General features: G+C 38.8%; 2 protein-coding genes across 3 annotated transcripts in view; one reads left to right on the top strand and one right to left on the bottom strand.

The window, feature by feature from the left end:
- LOC117287955 (INO80 complex subunit D-like) overlaps positions 1 to 3,863 on the bottom strand; it is a 20,813-nt gene extending 16,950 nt beyond the window's left edge. Inside the window, exon 1 of the mRNA XM_033768617.1 lies at positions 3,753 to 3,863. The gene's annotated coding sequence lies outside the window, so the exon portion shown is untranslated. The remainder of the gene's footprint in view (positions 1 to 3,752) is intronic.
- LOC117287956 (WD repeat-containing protein 37-like) lies at positions 2,685 to 16,680 on the top strand. Of its 2 annotated transcripts, none has more exons than XM_033768619.1 (13): positions 2,685 to 2,695; positions 6,148 to 6,379; positions 7,589 to 7,708; positions 8,423 to 8,481; positions 9,138 to 9,270; positions 9,704 to 9,820; positions 10,438 to 10,517; positions 11,413 to 11,470; positions 12,568 to 12,750; positions 13,523 to 13,664; positions 14,892 to 15,026; positions 15,124 to 15,238; positions 15,850 to 16,680. In XM_033768619.1, exons 2-13 carry the CDS (start codon positions 6,175 to 6,177, stop codon positions 15,967 to 15,969), a joined length of 1,467 nt encoding a protein of 488 aa, XP_033624510.1. In that variant the 5' UTR covers positions 2,685 to 2,695; positions 6,148 to 6,174; the 3' UTR covers positions 15,970 to 16,680. The 2 variants fall into 2 exon arrangements, with proteins under 2 accessions (XP_033624510.1, XP_033624509.1); XM_033768618.1 differs by lacking the exon at positions 2,685 to 2,695 and adding an exon at positions 5,249 to 5,396.

Here is a 16,680-nt window from a genome sequence, read left to right as displayed (position 1 = left end):
GTGACTGTAGCTCGCAAACCTGATAAAACCTCTAAGCGCAAACAAGGGCAATTCTCACAATTTTGCATGGGCTCCATCTCATGCTTGGGCTCCGTGCGGTGCCTACGCAGTGGAATCGCAGCGAGTATGAACCCGCCTTCAGAAGACTAGAGCTGGAGCCTAAGCCGAGCCTTGAACAAGGCCCAAGGCTGCTTGCAGTGAACCAGAAACAGCAAGGTAATCCCCTACTCTTCTGTGATAAGTGCTCTGGGTTCTTCACATGTATTATATTTTAGTACGCAGGACCAAAGGCATCCAATTGGAAGGACAAAACAATTATGGTATTAAAAGATATAAGCATAGTGACCAGCCAGGCAGAAATTCAAATCCATACTCTGTAGCTGCACTAGACAGCTCGGCTACATATACATGTAGCACCATAATGCATTCTGACTTAAAACTTGTATTGACGGATCATTTTGTGAAGAAAACAGTTAAACAAAACTATCTAGACAATTTACATTTGAGTTTACTCTACACACTGTTTTTACTTGGACAAAGGGAAAAAAGGTTTGGCAGAGTAACTGCGAGGTTCCAGTCTGCGTACATGCTGGTGTTACTGTGCTGACTGATAGTATACAAATATTGACTGCTTCGAGTACTATGGTTAAAACTACGGCTCCCGAGGTGATCCCCGGAGCGTTCTTTTTCCTGAGGCGCAGCCGAGGGAAAATGGAACGGTTCAGGGATCACCGAGGGAGTCATAGTTTTAACCATAGCACGAGTTAAAGCAGTCAATATTTGTTTTTTGACACCCCACAGACTATTTATCATCTTCGTACACGTAACCTTTGTACGCCTCTTTCCGATACACAGATGCACAACTGATTGGGTTCGAGGTGGGTAAAAAGACGTCGGGGTATCGCACGCCGTGTGATAGTCGTCGGACTATCACACGGCAAACGATGCACTATCACATGGCTGCGTTTCTAGTAAAACTAAGACACATCATGTGACGCGCTCTAAACCAATGAAAAGGCAGAATATTTGTAAGGGGTGTTATAATACTTCATAGGCAACAGTCTCTGCACGACTATTTGCCTTGAATGCCTTGATGCCCCTTGAAATGTTCCATTCCCAGAATTAGTTTATGTTTCCAGGCCTGTATAAAAATGCTTCTTTTTGAAAGGGCAATGGCACCAGGGCATTTCCTCCTTGGTAAAGAGCACACCCTATTGAGGAAACTGTAAATTTCTGCTGGAGCATTTCCAGGACATCAAGGCAATGACCAGGAGGAGGCATGGAGGCAACCTCGTTCCCAAGGGTGATCGATCTCACTGCGCCATTTTTCCCCAGCATGCCTTGCTCGATCATAACCCCTGGAACTGGCCAATTTAAATGTGGTATAATGCTAGCACATTTAAATCAACCATTAATGAGTGTACATTATTCAATATTTTCTACGCGCGCACGCATGTTTTTCGTCTTAAAGAATGTTTTTGTTTTTGTTTTTAAAAAACGTAATCGTGTCATAAAAAATGCGGGCGTGATCAACATACAAATATCTTAAAACTACAATGCGTACAATTTCCTGGGCCAATCAGCGTTGTTTTTTAATACATCCCTCCCAGGGGTTAGTGGCGAGAGGTATCGATACGGCGTGCTGCCCTTGGTAGCGAGGCTGGCATGGAGGCAATCACTATTGTTGCCTCCACCGGCCTGTGTTTCCCTCATTGAGTTACGCTTTAAATGCGAACATGTAAGCCTATAGTGGTAATGTATAAATTTGACAGTTTTTGTCCACCAATCAAGTGCCATAATTTATGCATTGCATGGCACATCCTCAAAATTTGCAATATTCGCAAAACAAGGCGCCCATCAGCGATGTCAAGCCATAATATTGTGAATGTCCTCGCAGTGATAATATTTTCAACTTGCCAAAATTACAGTCTGGCAGATGATCTTTCAACTCTATCTCTCTCGCAATGCATGAAACATTTGTCAGATTGAGTATTCTGATTTAGATCATTCTTCAAAACCACTCCAGATTTAGGGTGATATCTCAAAAAGGCTCCGATCTTTTTCAATGACTTTTTCACTGCTTAGTTTTATTGTAGATCTACACTAATTTTTATGGGATTAAAAATATTGAATGGTTCTAAAAAACAAGCGTACATACTTTGCGCCTTGAAGTGGTTTTGTTAGCATTAATCCCGGTTCATACTTCATGCGAATGCAAATGCAAAGCGAATCTGACGTGATTTTGACGTTACAACCCTCCTTTCGCAGCGATATTCGCAAGTGAGTTGAGCACAGGGCAACTCGGTGCGAATTTTGTTGGGAATCAACATTCGTATCGCATTCGCATTTGCAGGAAGTATGAACCGGGCTTTATAGTAAAAACCTATTTGTATCAACTGTGATTGTGACTTTGAATTATTATTTTTGATACACCTAAAATGGATACTTTTATTAATTGTAGTGACTACTGTACTAGTGGCAAGGGAATGAAAGTGCAAATGTCACAAATTACTTACAGTTTAAATTTACGCGTAAATTAATATTTTTTAGAAATTGTAAACATTTTACATTCAGTGGTCTAAATAAAGTAAACAAGTTTGTGGCAAGACTAGTCTAGTGTCTTTTTGTTTGTGAATGATATTTTAAATTTTGTATTGCTGGATAGTGGATGTTGTTGACAATATTTTTACAAAAAGTAAGACATTTTTTTTAATTTAAAATTAAATTTGTAAAGTAAAACCATTGAAAATAATATTTGGTAAAAATGATTGGGAATATTTGTTTTCTTTTCTCTTGTATTTTACAAGTTTCTATTATTCTTTTGGGGGTAATTGTTAATAAGACATGGACGCAGGGGCGGACTGTCTCTACTCTCTGTTGTGTTGCTAACCGTAGTCGACTACAGTACGCTCAGCAGTCGCTCAGTCAGTGTCTTTAATATTACGGATAATTACGCTTTTACAACTTCAAACTTTTTAAAAATTGTAAACCTTTGATGTACAGTGATCTAAGGAATTACTGTTGAATGACATTTTTTTAAATTTGAATATTATTTGCTCCATATTGATAAGGAATGCAGTTGACAATATTGTAAAAAATTAATAATTTTTTTAAAATATAATTTTTTGTTCATTATTAAATTATTTTTTAGAATCATTTGGTGAGGCAATTAGTGTGAATGATTTGATGTAATTGTATTTCTAGTGTTTTACCAGTTTCAATTATTCTTTTTGGGGGTAATTGTCAAAGGTGAGATTTGTTCTCATCAGCATGGTCGTCGGAGGCGGACTGTGTATCTGCAGAGATTGTTAGCTAACCGCATCGCACCGAGTTCACATTCATTCATTATCTTGCGCGCGGAAGCTGCGAGCTAGCTGGGGCACCACACACACGTACTCCACACTTTCATTGCTCGTCAGACAGCCAATGGAAGCAAATGCAGCCAACATAATGTACAAAATCATTAATCATTATGAACTTCTTAAGACCCGATAACAATCTACAAGGAAAACTAACTATCTAAGCGATATTTGAGCTTCGAAATCCCGTGGTAAAAGTGTTTGAATTCGCAGCGAAACGCTCCGAACCATACTAATGGAAAAATACGGGCGTGGACACGGGGATTTCCATGAAAAACAAGCCTATTTAATCGTATTTTTCTGACCAAATAACCGATTTTTTTAACATTCCGACCGACATAATCTCCCAATAATTAGCTGTATTCGTAAATAAATAATTGCTTAATCACTTACCGTAAGGATTGTTTTAAATTTTTGGGCGATATGGTGAAGAATTTTGACGGGAAATTCGGCACATTCAAGTCTTTCAAAATGGCTGCCGTGTATGCGTGCTGCGTTTGTGCATAATTTGCTTGGCGCATGCATGCAATGACATCAAACAATGCAATGGGCGATCACGACAACGCAAGACTACCCGGCCGTCTTGACATGTGGTGGCCTAAGCTTAACATGTACAGAGCTATCTTCCACTTCCTTCGTGTTTCAAGTTATTTTACAACACGAAAAACACGATATTGAGCTAAAAGCAATTTGTTTGCCTTTCAAGACGTGTTTAGGGAAGGTCATTTTAAGTTTTGTAGGGTTTTTCGGGGCTCTAAGTGGCTTGATCAAGGTAAAAAAGTTGGCATAAATAGGATGTACCCTTGTGGTGACCCTGCTTTGCTAAGGCAGTGTTCTGCCCACTGGGGATAACAACTTTGACAGACCTTCTGAAAACAAAGCCTATATCATGGTTATTTCTTTGAATATGTACATGAGGTCATCAAGTAGTGTTTACTTATTAGGCTGAATGGTTGAATGTCCATATTATGGAAAATCCTTTAATCCCTTTTAAAGTCAATTTTAGATAAAAAACATGACCTAGATTATAGACTTGCCCTTTAAAATTTTAAAGTAACATTAGATTATTTAGTATTGCTGCAAAGAGATCATTACCAGGACAAAAAAGGAACTCTCACTTTTTATTTTATTGATATTCATAACATACAGTAAGTAATTTTTGGATTATTTACATTCAAGAGATTATAGGTCAAAGAGAGTGACAATGATTATGTCGCCTATCCATGCATGGTTGCGCTGTGCACTTGCTCATGAAGCTGTGTACGACGTGTACCTCGCATAAATCTATCAATATTCAAATCATTTTCTAGTTTACTAGAACATGATTGGACGTTGTTGTCCTCTACAAAGCATATATAACTCCCATTGGTTGAACTCTCCTTATAATTTGCATATGTAATGAGTTCACGCAGCAGCGAGTCGATGGTCGAGTCGAGATTCGAGTCAAAGTGTATGTAGCCGGCCTAGCCAGCAGACGTAGACTTGTCTATGTCGTACCTGCTAATAAGTGTTTGCGCTTTTGAATGGGTCATCTGGCTCGCATGATCTTTTTTGATAAAATTCAAAATTAAACACAATTTCAAGTGAGAGGGAAATGAGAAATGTTGTATTGTTCACTCACATTCTTCAATTTAACTGAAAATCTGGCCAAATCATTAAAAATACAACCCCCACTAATGTAGCCACACCCACGTATGTTGAAAATTTGGCATAGTCGGGTGCCATAGGGTGATGTATTTTTGAGTACGCTCAAGGTATATTGAAAGCAAAATTAAGCTTGGCATTATGACATTGAAATTTTGAAGTCTGGTGCTGTTGTTTTTCTTATACCATGCATACGGACTGCATTACCAGTCGGGAATTCAGACCGTTTCTAAAGCGTAAAAAAAGAAGACAGCCAAATTGATTTCCTCAACAACTGGATAAAAAGTAATACTGCCCTCGTCTAAAAATAAACATTTTATTAATAGTAGAAAAAAACGGAAGCAGCTTTTAACACAAGAGTAATTTTTGGATCCTTTACTTTCATGCCTCTCGGTGAGTGAGTCTCTGGTTGATGCTTATTTCTTGAGTATAAATTTTAGTTCTCTGTCTGTCATGTCTGTGTTTTAATTTTATACTAAAAAGACCTACTAAATGTTGTGTCTGACATGATCAAAACGAATGTGTTTTTGTTTGTTTATGTCTTCATCATGATATAATCTTTTATAAGTTTTGAACAATGTATTACAGCAATAAGATTGGGGTATAAACTAACCAGCTAACTGTCAGTGTCAGTACTCTTGAGACTGTCTAACAAATTCAGTTGTGTATGTTAAAATAATATTATTAAAATTGATCTTGACTGATATTTTTTCAATTTAAATTGATTGGTCATTGGAATTTGTGGGTGCCATTTGATCATGATAATGTCATCCATTGAATGTACCCAGAATCTAGAAAGGTTACACTCGGTTTTGATGTTTGCAAAAATTATATAAAAAAAAAGAAGAAATAGTTTCTTGATTTATGCAATTCGTACGCTTACTCGCGAGGCAGATTAATTAGCTACAAACAGACTTGAACGGGTGAAGGTTATCCAAATAGAATATGCTTACTATTATAGTTTAATAAACAAATTTTTAAATCCCCTTGTCATGCTTGTATGGAGGACTCTAGGAGTTTGCCAAAAGGCCACTGACGAGAAGATCATCTAAACAAACTAACAAACAAACAAACAAACAGATGTTAAAATAGACTTTGATAAAAGTGAAGATTACATTTCATCTTGACTTTGTTTTTCACACAGACCCTGGTCGAAGAAGAAGTTGTAGAAATGCCAACAGACCAAGGAAGTGTCAAGAAGACCACCAAGCAACGCTTGTCCATCCAGCGTATGCGAGACAATGAGGCAGCAGGAAGACAGAGAGGGTTGGATACAGGCGACAGCATCCTCCCGCAGGCATACCACACTCGCCTCTTTAAGCTGTTTGGACAGATAGAGCATGAATTTGAGGGAATGTATGCAGAAAATCTCCAGTGTAAGACATCTTTGTTTATAATGGGGTGTCGTCTCACTCCCCAAACGTTGACTTTGACTGAGATGGTTTTATTTACATCTTTGGTTGTTCTTCTACATGTATATTTCTAACTGGTTAAACAGAACTTGTAACTTCCATTGAATCGGTTTACACATTTCTACCGATTCCCATTGGAACTAACTATTAGCCCATCTGTAAAAGAAGCAAAGTTCAACACACTTTCATTTCAAGGATCTACCACCAGGATGACAAATAGAACACTATAGCCAATCTTCACAGTCACATAACCAAAAATCACAGGGGTGGTGACTTACAAAGCAAAGTGCATCTGACAAAGTAGTTATTGCTACAAAAGCTCATTCAGTTTGTGATGTATAAGTTAGTCTTAAAGGGCAAAGTGAAAAAAAGAAAAGTGTGAGCACCGTTCTCAAGCTCATTCAGTTTGTGATGTAATAAGTTAGTCTTTCACGTTTGGTAGTTGTAAAAGACTAGTCTTCTGACTTGGTGTATCCCATCGTAACCATAAAAAAGCAAGCCTGTGAAAATTTGGGCTCAATTGGTCATTAAAGTTGCAAGAAAATGATGAAAGAAAAAACACCATTGTTGGACGAAATTGTGTGCTTTCACATAGAAATAAAAGACTTCTAGCTAGAAGTCTTTTATTATTTTATTGAGAAATTACCTCTTTCTCAAAAACTACGTTACTTCAGAGGGAGTCGTTTCCAACAAATTGTTGTTCTATCAACAGCTCTCCACTGCTCGTTTATACCAAGTCAGTTTTTAAGTTAAAATTTGTTTGAAGTAATTACCAAATGTGTACCTTCCCTTTAAGGGCTACCACTACCTTCATTGTTTTTTCTATCATACCATAGAGGATGGAAAGAGAACGAGGCTATCTATCATAAAGTGAAGTGTATACCAAACTGTAGGGGATTGAAAATAATGTATTACATTTTGTAGGGGATTAAGAAAAGACAATTTCTTCAATGAAATGGACAGCAACTGTTCTCCCTGTTATAGCATCTGGTGCTCACATTTGTCTTTTTGTCACTGTGGTCTTCGTTTTTTACAAACCCTCTCCCTCCCCTTCTTTTCATTGTCTGCTTCAGTCAATTTGAAAACAGATTTTAACTTTGTTTACAGTTAAACGAATAACCAGTTATATGACCCAAAGCTATTTACAAATGCCATTTGCTTGAAATCTTTCAGTGCAGGATAAAGTGGAGGCATTAACAGAAAAGTTGGAGGCGTTCCAGAGTGGGAAAGTCCCAATTGTTGAAGGTGCTGATGGTTTTGATGGGCCTGCTCGACTAAGCGTCAGGAGCAAAGGTGATGAAAGGGGATACTCTGGCCGTTTTCAAAAAGTAGTGGGCACTCGGGGTTTTTCTGTTGGGAACTTTGATTTGGGCTTTGGCCCAACCAACCGGACTGCAGTCGGCCAAGAAGTGATGGGCCAGAGTCATGATCGTATTTTCGTCTGGGGAAGACATTGCTAGAATCTACTGTCCTTTTGCTATTACGCATTGTCTTACTCTTGAGAGACTCTGTGGCAGGCCTGTAGGTTCATCTTTAAAAGGGCAAGGCCAAATTCATTTTGCAAAAGGCATCTTACAGTCTTTGGGCAACGTTTGAGAGAGAGTGTACAAAGGCCAGGACCAGGGGCAACAGTAGACTTGACCCAATAGAGTCCACTGCTGCACTGCTGCACTTGAGCTCCTTTGTGTGCCCTCATTCATACGTAGCTCATACACTACTCTGACCCAATTTAAGCACGGGACCTGAATTTAACGAAGTCTAGGGCAACAGAGGCAATGTTATTCCAAGCATGCTGTGGGAAAACGCTGTGTTTGCATCTTTGAGTCTACATCGGGGTTAAGGGAATGAGGTTATTTGATGTGTCTGTCCTTTTCCCCCCAATGTATGTCGATCAAAGGTACACTCTTGAGATGTGGGCAACTCCCTCAGCTGTTCAAACTCGAGGGCCACTTACTTACAATTAAAATAATAGTTTTAATTAAATTTTTAAATATTTTGTAATTCCAGCATCCACCCAGCTGTCCAATCTGATCATGAAGCCAAAGTACAAACCCACAACAGGCAAGGTGAGTGGTTAACAAGATTGTTAGGAGATCGATACCTACTCCAAGCTCTGAAATAACCCACAGCACCAACAGCAACTGCCCTGGTGCCCTGTGCTTTTACTGTGGTGCCCTTTGCAAAGTTTCAATAAAAATTTAAATTGTACTCGTAGAAGTGCCCCTTATCGGAACAAAATCTTTAACTTTCAAACACCTTCTAAGCACAAGAATGTCTTGCTTGTCAGACTTGGATTAAAAACCACATGCCATATGACAGTAAACACAAAATAGTGTACAACTTATCTACCGTCAAGATAGCAGTTTTTCTGGGCCCTTTATGTAATTATGGGCTAACAGTCTCTACACTGTTAAGACTGGTCCCCTGTCTTTATCCACAAGGATAAAGACATGCACTTGCTTTTCAGAACCAGTGATTTCATTGGATACCATGATTTCATAGCACTTGCCATATCTGTGTTTGATTGGTCAGAGGTGTCGTCTGGCAGCTGCATTTTCTCCATGTAAAATGAATGTAGGTGAAAGGTGCATATGGACGTGGGTTCACCTAGGCTTGAGGCCACTCTCTGGCATAATTCACGGGCCTCGAAGTGTGGCGTTAGATGTTGCAGGCTCTAACAATGTTGTACTAATTTGGAAAACCTTTGATTTAAAACCCACAGAATGTCTTTAGCTTCAAGGGAGCGAGTACCTCTGGATGTCAACAAATGCGCCACTTCAGAGGTCACCGAGATGGAGTTTGGGAGGTCAGCGTGTCCAGAGGGGACATGCCATTACTTGGAACAGCTGGTGCAGGTAGAATTTGCATAACAAATTGATTACTGCAGTTGTAACTTTTATTCTCAAATAACAAGGTGATGTTTTTTCCAGCCTTGGTTTTTCGACGATGCATTGTTGTTTGTTTGTTTGTTTGTTTGTTTGTTTAGATGAACTTCCCATCAAGGGAACTCAGCAAAGTCCCACAAGGGGATATAAACACCAATTTGACAACAGCCAATCTCTCTCATACAAACATTGGTTTAAGGTTTATGATTATAAATTGCGCAAATCAAGAAACTGTGATTTAAAAACTAGACAACAAAACTTATCCTAGTCGTTGTAAAATCAGCGGTTAGCTTGGTATGATTCAAAGTCCTGCAGTCTAACCTCTGGACCATTGTCTCTTGGGAGACACATAGGCCCTAAGTATGTAGGTGAGTGAAAGGTTTTTGTGTCTTCCTTTTTACAGATCGCACTGCCAGACTGTGGTGTATTGAAACGGGAGCGTGCGTCTTGGAGTATGTGGGCCATCTTGGTTCTGTTAACTCTATTCGGTTTCATCCAACAGAATCCTTGGTTCTTACAAGTAGGTATTTCATGATGATTTGCATTGGTTCAAAGTAGGTTTTACAATGATTTGCAGTATTGGTTCTTGACAGCCTATATCCAAAGGTTTAAAGATCTCAAACTTGATCCCTATTTGAAAATTAATGTTTGTAATGTTGGGAAAGCAATGACTTAAGCTTAAGTTTTCTTTGAACCGTTTCTATCCCTAAAACCTCCTATCACTTTTAAAGTAGCCTGGATGTGCAAACAAAACAAGTAAAGGCCCAGATAAGATGTTTTTGCTCAGCATTTTTGTACGAGATACAATGTTTTTAGAAAATCAAGATGCAGTGTTTTTCATTGACGCAACAAAATTGGCCAAAAATATCCAGACAAGAAAAATTCCCTTAAATGAACACAAACAATGAATGAAAATGACATCCTTGGTAGTAGATGGATTGCACTAAACGTCATCAATCACCATATTTGATGAAATTTGCACGCGTGCAAGCTATCATTGGCTAAGAGCTGTGCGTAGCGCATACACAAATGCACTTTTGCGTTGTTTAAAACATCAAATGTGGTGGTTGATGACGCTTATTGCAATCAATCAATTAGAAAGTTAAGTTAATTCTTGGTTAATTTACTTGATTATAGGTTCTGGTGATAGCACAGCCCACATTTGGAAATCTACTGTTACATTGCCGCCACTCATACACCAAGTTACTGACGTCAGTGTAAGTCACATCTATTAGCAGAAAAAAAGTGTGGGTTATTGAAGTTCATTATGGTGGAATTACAACTTAAAAGGCAGTGGACACTATTGGTAATTACTCAAAATAATTATCAGCATAAAATCTTTCTTGGTGACGAGTAATGGGGAGAGGTTGATGGTATAAAACATTGTGAGAAACGGCTCCCTCTGAAGTGCCATAGTTATTGAGAAAGAAGTAATTTTCCACATATTTGATTTCGAGACCTCAGATTTAGAACTTGAGGTCTTGAAATCAACCATCTAAATGCACACAACTTCGTGTGACAAGGGTGTTTTCTTCTTTCATTATTATCTCGCAACTTTGATGACCGATTGAGCTCAAATTTTCACAGGTTAGTTATTTTATGCATATGTTGAGATACACCAACTGTGAGGGCTAGTCTCTGACAATTACCAATAGTGTCCACTGCCTTTAAGTTGATTTGTTTAATGATTACAGCCCATCTAGCCCATCTATTTAAGTCCAGATTTATTTATTTTTGCCTTTTTCTGAGATCCAGGTACTACGCTTCTATATCTAGCATTAGTACATAGTTCTATCGCTAATATGCCATGGGACTGATGCTAGAATAAGTTATACACACATGTACCTACTGTTCTGTTTAACTTTCGAGCACATCAGTTGGAATCAAACCCATGACCTTTCACATTCTAAGACAAATTCTAAGACCACTTCAAGGGGCCAGGGCCCAATTTCATAAACCTGAGCACAAAAATGTAGCTGGACACAACAAAATGATGTTTTTCAGCCAAAGAACCATTTTACATGTACTATTTGTGATCGATATCATATCTTTGAAATTGGGCCTAGGTTGCTAGTGCATTTATATCCTTGATTATAATTTTTGCATCTGCAGAAATCGTGTCCATCCTCTGGCGATGATGTTGATGGATCAGACAAAGAAGAGCCAGACGGTAAGACAAACTAACCTTTACACAAAATTCTAACCCTGATTCAGAATTTGGAACTAGAACACCCTTTCCATACTGGCCAAGAAATGCTGAGAATGCTGTGTGAAGCCATTATAACGTGGCCAAGCAGATAAGCACGTGGTCTCAAGCTCTGGTGCGTCTGATCAGCCAAGTGTGGGTTCGAGTCCCAGTCGTGACACTTGTGTCCCTAAGCAAGGCACTTGATCACTGTTACTGGGTCCTTTGGATGGGATGTAAAGTCGTTGGTCCGGTGTGTTGTATGAGGCACATAAAAGAAACCAGTGCATGTACTGAAAATAAGAGGGGTTTGCCCTAGTGCTCCCGGTTCGATTGGCTGGATTGATTTTGGACAGTTATTGCCCTTTGATTTCGTTAATTCATTTTGGTTGTGAAGTCAGGGTCTCTCAGACAAGAGAAACTTTATCACTGTACTGGCCAAGAACCCAAAAGGGAGAAGACAATGAAGGAAGTTTCAGTTTAGGTGTTGGAGGAAAACCCCCATATAAATACTAAAGGGGAAACCCACACAATTAGTAGGGACTGAAAACCCAATCCACATAAAGTGCCCCCGGCGTGATTCAAACAGCGGTCCTATAGTTGGAATGTGAGGAAAGGTCTACAACCGGACACATGTAGAGTGTCATGATCGAGTGGAGCATTGAATTAAAGTTCTGGTGGTTAACTCACCGGAGTGTGGGTTCAAATCCCGGTCGTGACACTTATGTCCTTGAGCAAGATATTTTACGACAATTGCTTCTCTTTACCCTTCACCCAGGGGTATAAATGGGTACCTGCGAGGGTAGAGGTTGATATTGTGTATGAAAAAAACTTGAGAGCGTCATGACAGCTCGGGGCTGTATCTCCCCAGGGAGCTGAGAAACTAAGATTAAAGGGATGTTTTTGGCTCAACGACCAGGGCAATAGTGTAAAACACATACGGTTGATGTGTAATGCGCTTTAATAACGACCAGGGCAATAGTGTAAAACACATACGGTTGATGTGTAATGCGCTTTAACAGAATTTGTTATTTTATAATTACATGTAGCCTACTTCACCATTCGTATCTGTTTGATTTCAGTTGGTGTGGAGAATGAGAACATCGTCTATGTGAAGTCCCCCCAGTCACAGCTGGAGGGGCACTCTGGTGCAATCATTGCCGCTGATTGGCTGGCTGGCGGTAAACAGCTGGTCACAGCATCATGGGATAGGACGGCCAACTTGTACGATGTGGATACCCGTGCTATTGTCCACACACTCACAGGTGAGTCACTAATCAATATTGATCTCCATTATACCGCGTGTCTCAAAAAAGCAAAACACTTTTAAAATGGCTGCCGAATAAAAAATACACATTCTTTCAAGAGGGTTAAAAAATGCAAAAGCAGGGTCAACATACCGTTCTGTACACAGTACAAACAAAGGATGTTTGGTTCTGGAGCAAATTAATTTCATTAGATTCTACAAAGTTTTTGAAGAAATTTCAAGGAAGTTTTATTTATAACTTAAGGATCAAATAAATATATCCATGGAAAAGTGTTGTGCTGTTAAAGGTTGACAAAATGCTAGTACTACAGATGTTTAGAAAATTTAAATCTCCTTTCCACAAGCCTGTGTTTTAGTCTGTGTTAGTGTTTTGATATAAACGTTGATAACTACTAGGTATGTGCAAACAAGTCCCGTGCGAATGCGCCGATGATCATCAAATGTGTAAAACTCGATCAACGTGTCGTATTCAGTCAATATTAAAGTGATCAAGGTGTATTACTATTACAACTAGATACTAAAACCTGGGGCCAATTTAATAGAGCTGCTTACACATAAAAAAAGCTAAGCACAACAAGATTATTGCTAAGCAGAATAACTTTACCAGCAGCCAAAATACCACGTCAAATGTACAATTTGTGACTGGTATGCTGCTCATTCCTGCTAATAGCAGACAGCTGTTTAAGCATTATTTGGTGCTAAGGCAGCTCTACGAAATAAGGCCCAGGACTATTTTACTTTATTTTCTCTTGTATGTTTGTGTGTTGTAGGTCATGATCAGCAGTTGACTCATTGCTGTGCCCATCCTTCTCAGAAGCTGGTGGTTACGTCCTCGGCCGATACAACTTTCAGATTGTGGGATTTCAGAGATCCGAGTATCCACTCCGTTAACGTCTTCCAGGGACACACAGAGTAAGGATGCTATGGAAAACTCATTACTGGGGTCGATTTCACAGAACTCTTCATAAACTTAAAATTGATCCTAGTTTTTTTTTTACGAGTCCGAACCGTAAGATTGAGCCTTTGTAAGACCAGTTCTAGGATTGATTTTACAAAACTCGTCTTCCGCATATAAAACCACATGCGTGAATGTAATTAGCATATTTCATGGGAAGGGTCCATTATCTTGGTGTTGGTGCAAACAAAAATTACAAAAAAGATTAGTCTGATAGACAAAACAAGGAGAGGTGTTGTTGCATTAAAATACTAACTAATTTCATAAATAAATGCATCAGCTTTCTAATAGACACATCTACTTCTTCTTTTCTGGTCGTTCTGAAATTCCATTTGAAGTTAGCCTCATTTGTTAACTTTCTCTGAAACTTGATGGAGGCTAGATTCGACCTCAGTTGCCCAAGCTCCAATCCTTGCTTAGCAATTATGTGCTGCTAAGTAAACAGTAGCGAGGAACCATGACAAACAAATACACATACTTTACATTTTGGCTGGTAGCCTGCATCTGTTAAGCAAAACCTATTTTTAAAATTACCAGCAGATTTTCAGTTCTAGGATTGATTTCAGAAAACTCGTCTTCCGCATATGGGTTTCAGGCTGAATTTGCTAGTTCCAAAGGCTATTATTTCATACGTGTTTTATTACACTAATGCAACAGCCTACAGATAATTTCCTCGTCATTCAAACTCTAATGAGTAATGGATTCTATCTGTCGGTGTCAATAAGACTAAATTTCTTCATAGCGCCCGTCTCTCACATCACAATGGTCAGCCAACGGCAGCAGCACCACTATGTAACAAGCTACATAGGTTAATATACAAATATAACTACCATACCGATCTTAAATTACGAAGGGTTCATGGGTGTTTCCAAGGTTAAACTCTTCTTATCTTTTGTAAAATCGTTCCTCGGAAGTGTCTTGAGTTGGGACATGTTACACATTTAAGACGCGTCTTAAATCATTGTGAAATTGTCCTCATTCTTGGTGGCTACAGATTGAAGTCATTGATTGTCTTCTAAAGAATTTGTTTTTCTTCCAGTTACAGTTCTGAGCAACAGGGCCTTTGGTCTAGTGAATCGTTCTTGAAATGCAATTTCTGGTATGCTCCTCCTACAATAACACCGTACTTTCCCTTGGACGTGTGAACCATAACTAAATTTATGAATGTTTTCTTTCAATGACAGCTCTGTTACCTCGGCTGCCTTCGCATCCGGCGACAAAATTGTGAGTGGATCTGACGATCGATCCGCCAAAGTATGGGACCTGAAAAATATGAGGACCCCGATCGCAATGATTAGGTCTGACTCGGGCATCAACAGGTGAGTAATGTTTGAGTCATAGAAAACTACTCACAGATTACCTATTTTGAGTCTGTTTAAAAATTAACTATGCTGGTATTTTTGTATTTCCTTGTAGGTTGTCGGTGTCTTTGACTAATAATGTGATTGCTATTCCACATGACAATCGTCATATTCGTCTGTATGATCTGAATGGAGTACGACTTGCAAGGATGCCCAGAAACAATAGAATGGTAAGTAGAGCAACAACAACCATTGTTGTGTTTTTATATATATATTTTGTTTGATACCTGAAGAGTACCGTAGTTTTTTAAAAAGCACTGCATACCTTTGGTAATTTTCAAAGACGAGTATTCTCACTTCGTGTATTCCAACATAATATGCATAAAACATAAAATCTGTTGAAATGTGGACTAAAATTGGTCGTTGAGGTTGCAGGAGAATAATGAAAGAAACACATATTCATGTTGCACAAATTGGTGTGCTTTCCCATGCCTAATAACGGGCTTCAGGCCTCAAGTATTTTGTTATTTGAGTGAGAATTTACCTTTAAAAAAAAAAACCTACGTTACTTCAGAGGGAGCCGTTTCTCACAATGTTTTATACTACCAACTTCTCCCCATTACTTGTTACCAAGTAAGGTTTTATGCTAATAATTATTTTGAGTAATTACCAATAGTGTCCACTGCCTTTAAACAACTTTTCTTCATCATTAACACATCATTTGTTTAATTGATATTATAAATAACATTGAGACAGCTGCTACATCAGTGGATTTCAAACTGCATTTTTCAAATTGTTAAACCGGGGATAAATATTTGATTGTTTTGTTTTTTACATCTAGGGCCATCATCGTATGGTGTGTTGTACAGCTTGGAACGATGAGTCGTCCTCATGTAATCTTTTCAGCTGTGGTTTCGACCGACAGGTGATTGGCTGGAAGGTTGGTATCCTAGCAACCTAGTTATGATTGACCAACCAGGGAGCAGCTTTTTACTTGTACGTGATTGGTTGACACACTGATGTTCTAGCCGTGTTGTTGTAAATGGACCAATGAGCGCGTGGCTGTTGGGGATCGATGGGTGCAGTATTGGTGTCCAAGGAAAGTAATTATATTTGACCAATTACATATGTACAGCTATGTTGTTGTTTGGCAGTTGTTTATTGTAACATTGTTTATCAATCAACAAAGAACATCATTCACTGAAATGCTACACAATTTAGCCAGTTGCAAATTAAATTTGAATAGTGTTTGTTAATTAACTTGCCTGGGTCACAATTGGATGCTTAACATTGACCAAACTCGCAATCAAACAAGTCATTGTACTGGACATTGCTAAAAGGTTAAAGAGCAAATGGTTTGAATACTGCTCTTGTTTCTTTCTGTTGTGAGTAATTTTGGACAAAGTATTTTGCAAAACATCCAAAGCATTTGATGGTTTTGCTCGTTGTGTTTCACGTACATATTAGAAACCCCTATCATGTGTGCCTTGTAGATACTAGATCAAATCTGTATGTCAGTTTGGGAGGTCATATTGCACAATTTTAGGTTTGCAGTTTGTTTACACCGTATGATTTTGACCCCTCCCCCTTTTGTTATTGGTGCATTAAAGCCATTGGACACTTTCGGTAAACAGTATTGTCCAAGGCCCACACTTCGTGTATCACACTTTAT

The sequence above is a fragment of the Asterias rubens genome, chromosome 3 (genome assembly GCF_902459465.1).
Source record: "Asterias rubens chromosome 3, eAstRub1.3, whole genome shotgun sequence".
NCBI classification, from domain to species: domain Eukaryota; kingdom Metazoa; phylum Echinodermata; class Asteroidea; order Forcipulatida; family Asteriidae; genus Asterias; species Asterias rubens.
Note: the sequence above shows the minus strand (reverse complement) of the source record. Positions and strands in the feature narration are given on the sequence as shown.